Raw genomic sequence first — 12,364 nt, 5'->3', positions numbered from 1 at the left:
TTACGTGAACTCACTCGAGGCCCAGAGAGAAGGAAATGAATAGTGGAATAAAGTCGTTATTTTTATTTATTTTTTGCGCACAAAAGTATTCTCGTCGCTTGATAAACTTAAGACTGAGCCACTGTAGTCACTTGGACTATATTAATGATCTCTTTAATAACTTTTCTGGGCCAACAAGTTTCAGTCCCTTGGAAGTCTATGGAGAGTGATCCAGCTCTCAGATTTCATCAAAAATATCTTAATTTGTGTTCCGAAGATGAACGAAGGTTTTACGGGTTTGGAACAACATGAGGGTGAGTAATTACTGAAAGAAATTTCATTTTTGGGTAAACTATCCCTTTAACCTGTGTTCTGTGGCTTATTGAAGTGAGCATGTGTGATGTGTGACAGGAAAGTGTCCTTATTGTGGATTTAAGCACATCCAGAGAGAGCAAGCGTTTTCTCTACCCAAGAAACTCTTAAAATGTGTTCTCATCTCATGCAGAGGTGGTACAGTCAAAATCCTGCATCCGATACTGGATGAGAGGAGAATATGAGTCTGTAAGATTCCCACTGATATTCTGGAATACTCTTGGGCTTTATTTAACATCACAAGTGACATGACATATGAAATACACAAAGTCAGATACACATATGGTTTGCTTTTGACGTCATTAACCTGATTTACTTATAAAGGCACACAATCAGTCAAACATACATTACAAGAATGTAGAAACATTATATATATTACACAAGGATATGGATTTTCTATAGGGTTCTAAAATCCTATAAGGTTTTTGTGGAGGGAACTAGGTGAGGTGAACTACCGGGTTGCCCTTCAAAAATACGTCATCACTGCGGCACTCTGTTCTAAACAATATATAGCCATGATCATATTGTTTGTGTAAGAAAATGTATGTAATTTTAACTGTATAATTTTAAGACTTAAAAGTATGAAAAGCAAAGCATGCTTTGAGATTAGCCTGGCTGACTATTTTCCTTCAGTAATTTCCCTTCTACATCATATAATGTACATCATATGGTAGAGAACTTTTAGTAAGAATCAAAATAATATTTGACATTAAAGAAACTGAAGCTAATGTATTTCTCCTCTTCAGGGCGTGGAGTTTTCACCACTGGAGCTTTTTTCAGAGGTGATTTTGTTCTTGAATACAGAGGTGAACTTCTGAGTTCACAGGAGAGTCTGGACCGAACTGAACACTACACTGAAGCTGAGAACACGTTCCTGTTTGATTTTCAGTGGCATGGCAAAAATTGGTGGTGAGTACAGAACTGTTGGATTGATGTAGTAGGTATGCTAAAATATCTGGAACTGTAAGATACTTAGTTCATGCCTGTAGTTCTGTTCGCTCGTTTCTTTTGGTCCGGATACGCTTAGTGTTCAGATTGGCATTTCTATCGTTGAACCTAAGTTATGATTGACCAGTCTGTCCTTTTTAGGGTCACATATTCCTGTTTTTGGTTTATTTACATGTCTCTGGTCCATGTTATGTTCATATTTCATTTGAACTGCACCAGAGTTCATTTGGAAGCCAACTGAAACCCTTCCTTTCAGCGTCTCGGTCCGCTTGTTTGGTCGCACCAGGTTTCAAATAGCAGCTTTCACATTTATTCAGATGAACCACATTAACAGCCTAAAAAAACATGCCAGATGTGAACACACCCTAATACTTCAAATTCACCATGAACTGACATAGAGTACGGAGTGTAGTTTCTTTGAGTCATCAAAAAAAATTCCCCCTGTATTCCCTAAAGAGAACAACATGGTAACTTTTAGATGCTTTTATCTGAGAGCTGTACATTACCATACATTGCAGTACACTATCATATAGATCAGTGGTTCTGAGACCCTCCTCTGCAGGTTCTGTATGTCTCCTTCACCTGATGCACTCAGATGAGTTCATAGAGCCATGTTCTGATGAAGAACTCCTCATCTCAATCAGGTGGATTAAAACACGAGACATACAGCATATGCAGAGTGGTGGGTTCCCAGGACTGGGGTTCAGAACCACTTGTAAAAATAACTGTACATGTTTAGCATATATACTAAGATTATAAGTATTGAGTGTTCATTTTATGTTTTTATAGCATGGATGCATCTAAAGAAGACTCGTCTTTGGGAAGACTTGCAAACGATGAGACCAGAAATCCTACTTGCAAAATGAGAACCGTTGAAGTGAGCAGAAAACCTCACCTGTGTCTGTTTGCTGTACGAGACATTCTACCAGGAGAGGAAATCACTTACAATTATGGAGACTCAGATTGGCCATGGCGAGTCAAGGTATTATCAATAAAATGCTAAAGAGATTGATCAGTAATTCATGATAATTTTTTACTCTAATTCTGATTAGTTACCATGTGATTGTGGTCTCATATTTCTCAAGACTTTGAATAAAGCATCAGAATCCACTGATAAAAAGCCAGCCAGTAGTTTGCGCCTGCATAAATCCGTAAGTCCACTTTAAAACATCTGTATCATTATTCTATATTATTGACTCTCTCAGCATAGAGTTGTGTGTGGAATGATATATAAAGTATAGGACAGCTAGAGGAATGAACATTAACAAGTTTTTTTGTCCTTTACAAATATTCTGATATTTTGATATTCATTGGTTTCTTTTCTGACATCTAGCCCCATTGTGCAGCTTCTGTTTCCTCTCCTGAACTGGACAAGGTAAACAGCAATGGTCCTCATAAGCAGTCAGGCAAAGCAAGAACATCAAGGAATAAAACGGTAACCATCTTAAACATGCAACAACTATCTACTGATGTTTACTGCCAGCTAGTTAAAAATGCAATAAGTGTTTTCTGAAAAACACTTAATATTTGAAATCGACACCCAAACAAACAGACCCCTCCCTTCATTGCTCCGCCCCCAAAATAATGAACACGCAACACAGTCAACCACTATTAGCTGGTGCTCAGGTGTTCAAATAGAAAATATCTTTATTGCTGGCAAACCATAGAATGGTTTGGTTTTAGTTGATTTGTAGGTGCATATCGACTTCATCCAGCACCCGTGTCATTTGAAATGTATTTATCTACTCACAATTAAAAAAAACAAACAAGAAATTATTTAACGCTGCAGTCCTAGTTTTTCGTCTTTGTCGCCATTTCTGTTCGAAATCTGCAATTGCAGTCATTCGTGGAACTATCAACTTTACATGGGTTGTGCTTTAACACGGCACAGCGCGAATGAATCCTATGTTTTGAGGAGAATGTGCTGCTGTCAATCACATCGCGTCGGTGTGGATACTGTCATTTGCAATGACAGATTATACTTTTTGGAAGTATGAGTCATGACCAACAGAAGAATGTTCACCGGAAAATGACACTGGAACAAGTAACATCCACTTTTGTTCTGACCAACTAAGGGTAAAAAAAGCTTTGCAGTGAATCGCGCTGATGAAAGGTGGGGTATGTGATTTGCAAAACGGCCGGCAGATTTTAAAATTACACAACTCAAATGGCCTTACCTTCTTTCCTTTGACTCCACCCATTCGAAGAACATGGACACGATGGGGAGGGGGTATGTTACGACCGTTTGATTGACACAGTTACTGTCTAATGATTCTAGGTAGTTTTGGAAATGATTGGCTGGAGTTTTTCCAAATCCTGCCCATTCCACAGATGATTAAATTGCCTAATTCTCATTTCAGTGCTTCTAACTCAGTGGCTGTAAGTGGGTTAGGAATAGGATTTCAAGTGATTTTGAAAAAATGGACAAAAAAGACAATTACATACCCCACCTTTAAATCTAACAATCGCTTATCAATTATCATATCACATCAAACCGTGCAAACTATACTTTGTTCTCAAATTGTTAATGTTAACAACATCAGCATTGTGTGACTACATTTAAGGCCCTTCAGATATTTATCCTTGTTTTCGTGTGGGCCAGGTGGCCAGTCTCTTTTTTTCTGTAGCCACTCCAAAGTCCAAGTCTTTTGCATTTTACAACGGGTGAATCTCAGTTGTCACTGGTGATTGTCGTTTGAACCTTTCTGGATCTGCCATCAAATTAATACGTTTAATTATATCAATTGCTGTGAGAAATGGATATAAATCTCCACCTCCAACATCCTCACACGCAATATATCCAATAAGCCGAAAATCCTTCTCTATGTGTACAGAAGTGACGTAATGACGCAAAAAATGCTTGAAATTCACGCGGAAATACACCAGTACCACTGGAATTAAAAATATTATTACAAGCTTACTGTTTTGAATCAAGCTAAGGCAAGCAGATAGGAAATCAGGAAATTAATTATATAGTGAACTAATCCTTTAACTAGTTATTGGTTCAGTGTTTTAATGTCTGAACCAATGTAACTATTAATGTGACTTTTGTCACAATTTGTATGTAAAGTTTGTATAAATGTTTGGTTAGAGTTTTTTATTTTATTAATGATCTTTGCTTTGAAATGTGCAAAACATGTTTGTTTATTTTTTGATCACCCTTACAGTGTGTTTGTTCTTGTCTTATATGGATGCCACAGTTTTCAATATTGTTAAAGTACATTTTATTCTTGTTTAAGCTAAATTCCTCTTATTACATCTGCAGAAGCAGTTCCAATCAAGACTGTTACAGTCATCCTCAGTCGCATCCACATCTGATGCACCCTCTTCATCGGCACCCTGTGCTTTGTTCACCTCTATAATGGCCTTATCAACCTCATGCCCTCCTGCCCTGTCCTCATCACCGTCAACACCACCTGCGCCACCCATGTCACCTTCAACCTCGCCTGTGCAGCCTTCATCACCTTCTCATGCGCAGCCCTCATCATCCTCGCCTGCGCAGCCTTCATCACCTTCTCATGTGCAGCCCTCATCGCCTTCTCATGTGCAGCCCTCATCATCCTCATCCTCGCCTGCGCAGCCCTCATCACCTTCTCATGTGCAGCCCTCATCATCCTCATCCTCGCCTGCGCAGCCTTCATCACCTTCTCATGTGCAGCCCTCATCGCCTTCTCATGTGCAGCCCTCATCATCCTCATCCTCGCCTGCGCAGCCTTCATCACCTTCTCATGTGCAGCCCTCATCGCCTTCTCATGTGCAGCCCTCATCATCCTCATCCTCGCCTGCGCAGCCCTCATCACCTTCTCATGTGCAGCCCTCATCGCCTTCTCATGTGCAGCCCTCATCATCCTCATCCTCGCCTGCGCAGCCCTCATCACCTTCTCATGTGCAGCCCTCATCATCCTCATCCTCACCTGCGCAGCCCTCATCACCTTCTCATGTGCAGCCCTCATCATCCTCATCCTCGCCTGCGCAGCCTTCATCACCTTCTCATGTGCAGCCCTCATCGCCTTCTCATGTGCAGCCCTCATCATCCTCATCCTCGCCTGCGCAGCCCTCATCACCTTCTCATGTGCAGCCCTCATCGCCTTCTCATGTGCAGCCCTCATCATCCTCATCCTCGCCTGCGCAGCCCTCATCACCTTCTCATGTGCAGCCCTCATCATCCTCATCCTCGCCTGCGCAGCCCTCATCACCTTCTCATGTGCAGCCCTCATCATCCTCATCTTCTCCTGCTCCACCCTTATCTTCACCTTGTGCTGCATCAACACCTGTGGTTCACTCATCACAGGCGTCTGAGACCCTCTCATTAAGGAAGGTGGGTAGATTCATTTTTGGACTGGTAAATCTTACAATAAATTATATGAAATAAAATATTATTTATATTTGTTTGTATTTCCCCTCTTCCAGATATCCTCTTTAAGGCCATCAAGAAAAAGACAGGTATGTCACTTGCCATGTGATCATTTATACGCTCAATATTTTTTGCATAATTATGGCTTTGCTTGCCAGTATCGGCAAATGATGAAACGTAATGTTACATGATCCACTGCCATACCCACTATGCCCAAATACTACCTGTTCCATTAGATTCTGCCAGTGGTGTACTCGTGTGATCACTAAAATATATAATTGAAAAAAAAAAAAAACATTTTGTACTATTTGAGTAAGTGTTAAATTCTCTCATTCAGTATTCAGGAAGTGCCGTCTGTGATACAGACTACAGCGATGTCACAGACTACAGCGATGTTGACTATATACCAAAAATCAGCTCAGATGATTCGGATGGTAGTTCTTCTGGACATGACATGGTCAAAAGTGCTTTGATACATCCAACATCTCCCAAAGAGGCAGGTAGTTTATCTGATCAATGTATGACCGCACCATCACCTAAAAAGATGAAATGCCAATCTAAAGAGACAAACACCTCGTCTGGTGATAAGACTTTTATTCAGTCAATGCCATCACCAAAGCAGGAACGCAAGACGTACAACAAAAAGCAGTATTGCCTTTATTGCTCTAAGCCATATTCAAAAATGGCCAGACACCTTGAATTTGTCCATCGCAACGAAGTGGGGGTTGTAAAGGCAGTAGCATTTCCAAAACATTCCAAAGAAAGACGAGTCCAGTTAAACCTCCTTAGAAAAAGGGGCAACTTTGCCCACAACACCGATGTGGTGAGACAAGGACATGGGGAGATGATTGCCTGCTACCGTCCAAAAAATAGTCAAAGAGCCAATGAATTTATTCACTGCATTTACTGCCAAGGGCTTTATAACAAGCGTAGCCTTTGGAAACATATCAAAAACTGTCCCCTGAAACCAAAAAATGAGGATGCCCAGGGCAGGAAAAGAGTTCGATCCCTGTGTGCTCTAAACACACCAGTGGGCTTAGAAGTGAGCAAAGGATTCAAGAAAGTACTCTCCTTTATGAACTATGATGAAGTTTCGCGTGTAGTTCATACTGACAGATGCATCATGCAGCTGGGGGAGCACATGTTCAACAGGATGGGGTCTGATGTGACCAAACATGACTACATCAGACAGAAGATGAGAGAAGTAGGCAGACTTCTTCTTGAAGCAAGGAAGATTACCCCACTGAGAACAATGGTAGACTTCATCATACCAACTAACTTCAAACATGTCATAGCAGCTGTTAAAGTTGTATCTGGCTATGATGAAGAGAAAAACTCCTACCGCATTCCTTCTTTAGCTCTCAAACTTGGGCATTCTTTAAACAAGATATCTAGCATTGTTGAGAGCAATGCCATGATGTATGGAGATCATGAGCATGCTGAGTGTGCCCGAGACTTCAGGAAAATACACCAGGCAAGGTGGAATGAGTACATTTCTGCTGGTGCTATAACTACATTGAAAGAAGCCAAGTGGAACACACCACAGATCATTCCTTTCACTCAGGATGTCAAAGTCCTGCACACACATCTTGAAAAGAAACACAATGAGCTCCTAAGTAAGCTCAGATCTTGCCCTTCTGCTGACAGCTACGCTGCTCTAGCCAAGGTCACGCTGTCCCAGGTCATCCTGTTCAACCGAAGGAGAGAAGGTGAGGTATCCCGGATGCTTTTGTCAGCTTTTAAAAGCAGGGATTCTTCTGAGCTACACGAAGACATTGCCATCTGTCTGTCTGAGTTTGAGAGGAAGCTGTGTCTGCACTTCTCAAGAGTTGAGATCCGTGGTAAACGAGGGAGAAAGGTTCCTGTGCTCCTCAAGCCTTCCATGGTTTCTGCCATGGAGCTGCTTGTTGAAACGCGTGAGCTTTGTGGTGTTCCAGCAGAGAATCCCTTTATGTTTGCTAGATGTGGAGCAATGTCTGCCTACAGAGGAGGAGAGTGCATCAACAAAGCTGCTTGCGAATGTGGCATAAAGAACCCTGATGCACTGTCATCAACTAGGCTTAGGAAACACATAGCAACCATGTCTAAAATTCTTAACCTTAATGAGAATGAAGCAGATCAACTGGCTGATTTCCTTGGTCACGATATCAGAATCCACAGACAGTATTATCGGTTACCAGAGGGAACACTGCAGCTGGCAAAAATGAGTAAAGTCCTAATGGCCATGGAGAAAGGAACACTGTCTGACTACAAAGGAAAGAAACTTGATGACATTGAAATCGACCCAAATGGTATGAGTATACATGCTCTGTGTGTATCTGTGCTGTACATATTTACAAAACAATGTATATATTTATGTCACAGATACTAGGTATAAGCAATAAAGTGTTCATTTTTCGTTAATTAATTATTAAGAGCAACTTGAGGCCCAAGGTGATTCCATGTCAAGTGATGAGGAGGATTCCAGTGACCTATCTCAGACGACAGCACCAGCACCAGTACAGACTGATCAACCTGTTCAATCTGAACAAGCTGTTTCACAGGAGGATCAAGGTAAGAAAAATCTCTACATTGCACAAACAATCAGTAATCAAATAAAACAGTAATCAAATAAACATGAATTAGCTCCATGCAGCAATATCCAGACAAATTAAAAAAAAAATTATGCATTGGGAACACAGTCTTGATTTGCTCTTTACTCACCGATTTAGTTGTAATGAGAATGTGTAATGAGAATTTACTTTTTAATTATTTCATAGGTTCTTCAAATGCTCCAAAAAAGAAATGGGAGGACAGTGAGGTAAAAGCAGTAGAGAGACACATGATGAGTTTCATCAAGACATGCAAAGTTCCTGGTAAGCAAGACTGTGAAAGATGCATTCACGCAGAGCCAGAAGCTTTGAAGCAGCGAACATGGACTGGTGTGAAAAATTATGTGCGGAACAGGATCACGACTCTTAAAAGAAAGGGTGGTTTGTAGGAAGGCACAAACACTTCAGCACTTTGCACATTATGCTCTTTTTGTAGGAAATGGAGCTAAATTAAAAGAAATGAGGATAAAGGTGTAGAAATATTTTGTGGATGGAATGAAACAGAATATAAAGTGAAAAGTTAGAGTATAAGAAGGTTAATGAAGAAGTAGAGGATAGTAAGAGTCAATTTTCTTTGTTCAGTTACAATATAGTTGGATGAAATGTCATGTTAAACTTTTTGATATTTCTGTCATAGAGGGAGGAGAGAATGTAAAGATGATAAAAAAGGGAAGAGTGAATAGCTGTGCTGGACATGGGCTATGGCTGGATGTAACCGATTGGTGAGAGTTAATGTGTGCAGACGAGAGAAGCTGAAAACTGAGATGTGATGTCAGACACTTTCTGCTTCCTGTAGTGATGCAGAGCCAGAAGCTTTGAAGCAGGGAACATGGACTGGTGTGAAAAATTATGTGCGGAACAGGATCACGACTCCTAAAAGAAAGGGTGGTTTGTAGGGAGGCACAAACACTTCAACACTTTGCACATTATGCTCTTTTCGTAAGAAATGGAACTAAATTAAAAGAAATTAAGATAAAGGTGTAGACATTAAAATTAAGAGACGCTCGCGCTGTTTGCATACTTTACCACAGCTGAAGTAGAAAAAATGCATTATTTTCCAAATACACAGATATTTTGGAGACATTTTCATTCAATACATGCACTGCTTGATACAGTGTCTGTTTGTACAAGAATAAAGTTCAACATAAGCCTAAATACCAACGTAAAGAGGGAGGAGAGAATGTAAAGGGGACGTAAAGTGGGAGGAGAGAATGTAAAGGGGACGTAAAGAGGTAGGAGAGAATGTAAAGGGGACGTAAAGAGGTAGGAGAGAATGTAAAGGGGACGTAAAGAGGTAGGAGAGAATGTAAAGGGGACGTAAAGTGGGAGGAGAGAATGTAAAGGGGACGTAAAGAGGGAGGAGAGAATGTAAAGGGGACGTAAAGTGGGAGGAGAGAATGTAAAGGGGACGTAAAGAGGTAGGAGAGAATGTAAAGGGGACGTAAAGAGGGAGGAGAGAATGTAAAGGGGACGTAAAGAGGTAGGAGAGAATGTAAAGGGGACGTAAAGAGGTAGGAGAGAATGTAAAGGGGACGTAAAGTGGGAGGAGAGAATGTAAAGGGGACGTAAAGAGGTAGGAGAGAATGTAAAGGGGACGTAAAGAGGTAGGAGAGAATGTAAAGGGGACGTAAAGTGGGAGGAGAGAATGTAAAGGGGACGTAAAGAGGGAGGAGAGAATGTAAAGGGGACGTAAAGAGGGAGGAGAGAATGTAAAGGGGACGTAAAGAGGGAGGAGAGAATGTAAAGGGGACGTAAAGAGGGAGGAGAGAATGTAACGGGGACGTAAAGTGGGAGGAGAGAATGTAACGGGGACGTAAAGAGGGAGGAGAGAATGTAAAGGGGACGTAAAGAGGGAGGAGAGAATGTAACGGGGACGTAAAGAGGGAGGAGAGAATGTAACGGGGACGTAAAGAGGGAGGAGAGAATGTAAAGGGGACGTAAAGAGGGAGGAGAGAATGTAAAGGGGACGTAAAGTGGGAGGAGAGAATGTAAAGGGGACGTAAAGAGGGAGGAGAGAATGTAAAGGGGACGTAAAGAGGTAGGAGAGAATGTAAAGGGGACGTAAAGTGGGAGGAGAGAATGTAACGGGGACGTAAAGAGGGAGGAGAGAATGTAAAGGGGACGTAAAGTGGGAGGAGAGAATGTAACGGGGACGTAATGAGGGAGGAGAGAATGTAAAGGGAATGTAAAGGACGTAAAGTAGGAGAGCATGTAAAGGGGACGTAAAGAGGGAGGGGAGAATGTAAAGGGGACATAAAGAGGGAGGAGAGAATGTAAAGGGGACGTAAAGTGGGAGGAGAGAATGTAACGGGGACGTAATGAGGGAGGAGAGAATGTAAAGGGAACGTAAAGGATGTAAAGTAGGAGAGCATGTAAAGGGGACGTAAAGAGGGAGGGGAGAATGTAAAGGGGACGTAAAGAGGGAGGGGAGAATGTAAAGGGGACGTAAAGAGGGAGGGGAGAATGTAAAGGGGATGTAAAGAGGGAGGGGAGAATTTAAAGGAGACGAAAGAGGGAGGGGAGAATGCAAAGGGAACGTAAAGAGGGAGGAGAGCATGTAAAGGGAACGTAAAGAGGGAGGAGAGCATGTAAAGGGGACGTAAAGAGGGAGGAGAGCATGTAAAGGGAACGTAAAGAGGGAGGAGAGAATGTAAAGGGGACGTAAAGAGGGAGGAGAGCATGTAAAGAGGGAGGAGAGAATGTAAAGGGGACGTAAAGAGGGAGGAGAGCATGTAAAGAGGGAGGAGAGCATGTAAAGAGGGAGGAGAGCATGTAAAGAGGGAGGAGAGCATGTAAAGAGGGAGGAGAGCATGTAAAGGGTACGTAAAGAGGGAGGAGAGACAGCGACGCCCTTGCTGTGCCATAAGGCAACAGAGTACAACTAGAGTGATTGGAGAGCAGGAGGACTCAGATAGAGCAGATTCTCTAGAGCGACTCACGAGCTCTGATGATGACACAGCTAATCCACGATTGGCAGAGTACACCGCTTGACAACGATCACGTGTGTTTCATGTCTCTTCTCACACCTTCAGTTCCACTAAGGATCACATCTGTTCTTTATAACAGTAAAAGCTCTTTTCACATAGTTGCGATAAATGTTTATCAAAATAAAACAAATAAAACAATGTAGACCCCACTTCACTGGTATTTAGGCTTATTTTGAACTTTATTCTTGTACAAACAGTAGTGCATGTATTGAATGAAAATGTCTCTGAAATATCTGTATTTGGAAAATAATGCGTTTATTCCACTTCAGCTGTGGTAAAGTATGCAAACTTAGCCTGAGCATCACTACAGGAAGCAGAAAGTGTCTGACATCACATCTCAGTTTTCAGCTTCTCTCGTCTGCACACGGCAACTCTCACCAATCGGTAACATCCAGCCACAGCCCATGTCCAGCACAGCTAATATAAGGGAGGAATAGAGGGAGTAAATGTAAAGAGGATAAAGAGAGGGAGGAGTAAAGCGGGTAAAAAGAGTGAGGAGTAGAGTTAAATAGGATAGAGAGAGGGAGGAGTGAAGAGGGAGGAGTAGAGTTAAAGAGGATAGAGAGGGAGGAGTAAAGAGGGTAAAAAGAGGGAGGAGTAGAGTTAAAGAGGGAGGAAGTAAAGGAGGAAGTAGAGAGATTTTGAAGAAGGGTGGATGGAGGAAGTACAGAGGATAGTTGGGCACTGAGAATCATTCCCACCTCCAAGTTAATTGATTTTTCATTGTTGTTCTTTAAAAAAAAAAATTTTTTTGAAGTTCTGTCATTAACTGCAATGTGCACTTTCAACACAATGTGTCCAAGACTGTTAATATTAAAGAGTCATTTAATCGGAGTGTGTGTGTCACTCGAGTCCCCAAAGAGTCATTTAATCGGAGTGTGTGTGTCACTCGAGTCCCCAAAGGGTCATTTAATCGGAGTGTGTGTGTCACTCGAGTCCCCAAAGAGTCATTTAATCGGAGTGTGTGTGTCACTCGAGTCCCCAAAGAGTCATTTAATCGGAGTGTGTGTGTCACTCGAGTCCCCAAAGAGTCATTTAATTGGAGTGTGTGTGTCACTTGAGTCCCCAAAGGGTCATTTAATCGGAGTGTGTGTGTCACTCGAGTCCCCAAAGAGTCATTTAATTGGAGTGTG

General features: G+C 41.8%; 3 protein-coding genes across 6 annotated transcripts in view; 2 read left to right on the top strand and 1 right to left on the bottom strand.

Annotated features, from left to right (window-relative positions):
• LOC113066241 (histone-lysine N-methyltransferase set-1-like) overlaps positions 1–3,816 on the top strand; it is a 7,727-nt gene extending 3,911 nt beyond the window's left edge. The window contains exons 3-6 of the mRNA XM_026238060.1: positions 1,098–1,260; positions 2,089–2,281; positions 2,385–2,450; positions 2,633–3,816. Coding sequence (XP_026093845.1) covers positions 1,098–1,260; positions 2,089–2,281; positions 2,385–2,450; positions 2,633–2,812 — 602 coding nt within the window. The 3' untranslated portion in view covers positions 2,813–3,816. The remainder of the gene's footprint in view (positions 1–1,097; positions 1,261–2,088; positions 2,282–2,384; positions 2,451–2,632) is intronic.
• zfhx4 (zinc finger homeobox 4) overlaps positions 1–12,364 on the bottom strand; it is a 106,895-nt gene that overhangs the window by 47,969 nt on the left and 46,562 nt on the right. The gene's annotated exons all lie outside the window — the stretch shown is intronic.
• Positions 6,995–12,125, top strand: LOC113066240 (uncharacterized). The gene is made up of 4 exons (XM_026238059.1): positions 6,995–7,944; positions 8,069–8,206; positions 8,413–9,476; positions 11,005–12,125. Exons 1-3 carry the CDS (start codon positions 7,068–7,070, stop codon positions 8,631–8,633), a joined length of 1,236 nt encoding a protein of 411 aa, XP_026093844.1. The 5' UTR covers positions 6,995–7,067; the 3' UTR covers positions 8,634–9,476; positions 11,005–12,125.

Source organism: Carassius auratus, chromosome 49, assembly GCF_003368295.1.
Source record: "Carassius auratus strain Wakin chromosome 49, ASM336829v1, whole genome shotgun sequence".
Taxonomy (NCBI): domain Eukaryota; kingdom Metazoa; phylum Chordata; class Actinopteri; order Cypriniformes; family Cyprinidae; genus Carassius; species Carassius auratus.
Note: the sequence above shows the minus strand (reverse complement) of the source record. Positions and strands in the feature narration are given on the sequence as shown.

What these genes read in the sequence shown, in the direction of transcription:
- LOC113066240 (XM_026238059.1), top strand. Translation starts at nt 7,068, where the DNA reads ATGATGTATGGAGATCATGAGCATGCTGAGTGTGCCCGAGACTTCAGG. An exon ending in CATTGAAATCGACCCAAATG is followed by an intron (nt 7,945 to 8,068) that starts GTATGAGTATAC and finishes TTAATTATTAAG; the next exon opens with AGCAACTTGAGGCCCAAGGT. An exon ending in TGTTTCACAGGAGGATCAAG is followed by an intron (nt 8,207 to 8,412) that starts GTAAGAAAAATC and finishes ATTATTTCATAG; the next exon opens with GTTCTTCAAATGCTCCAAAA.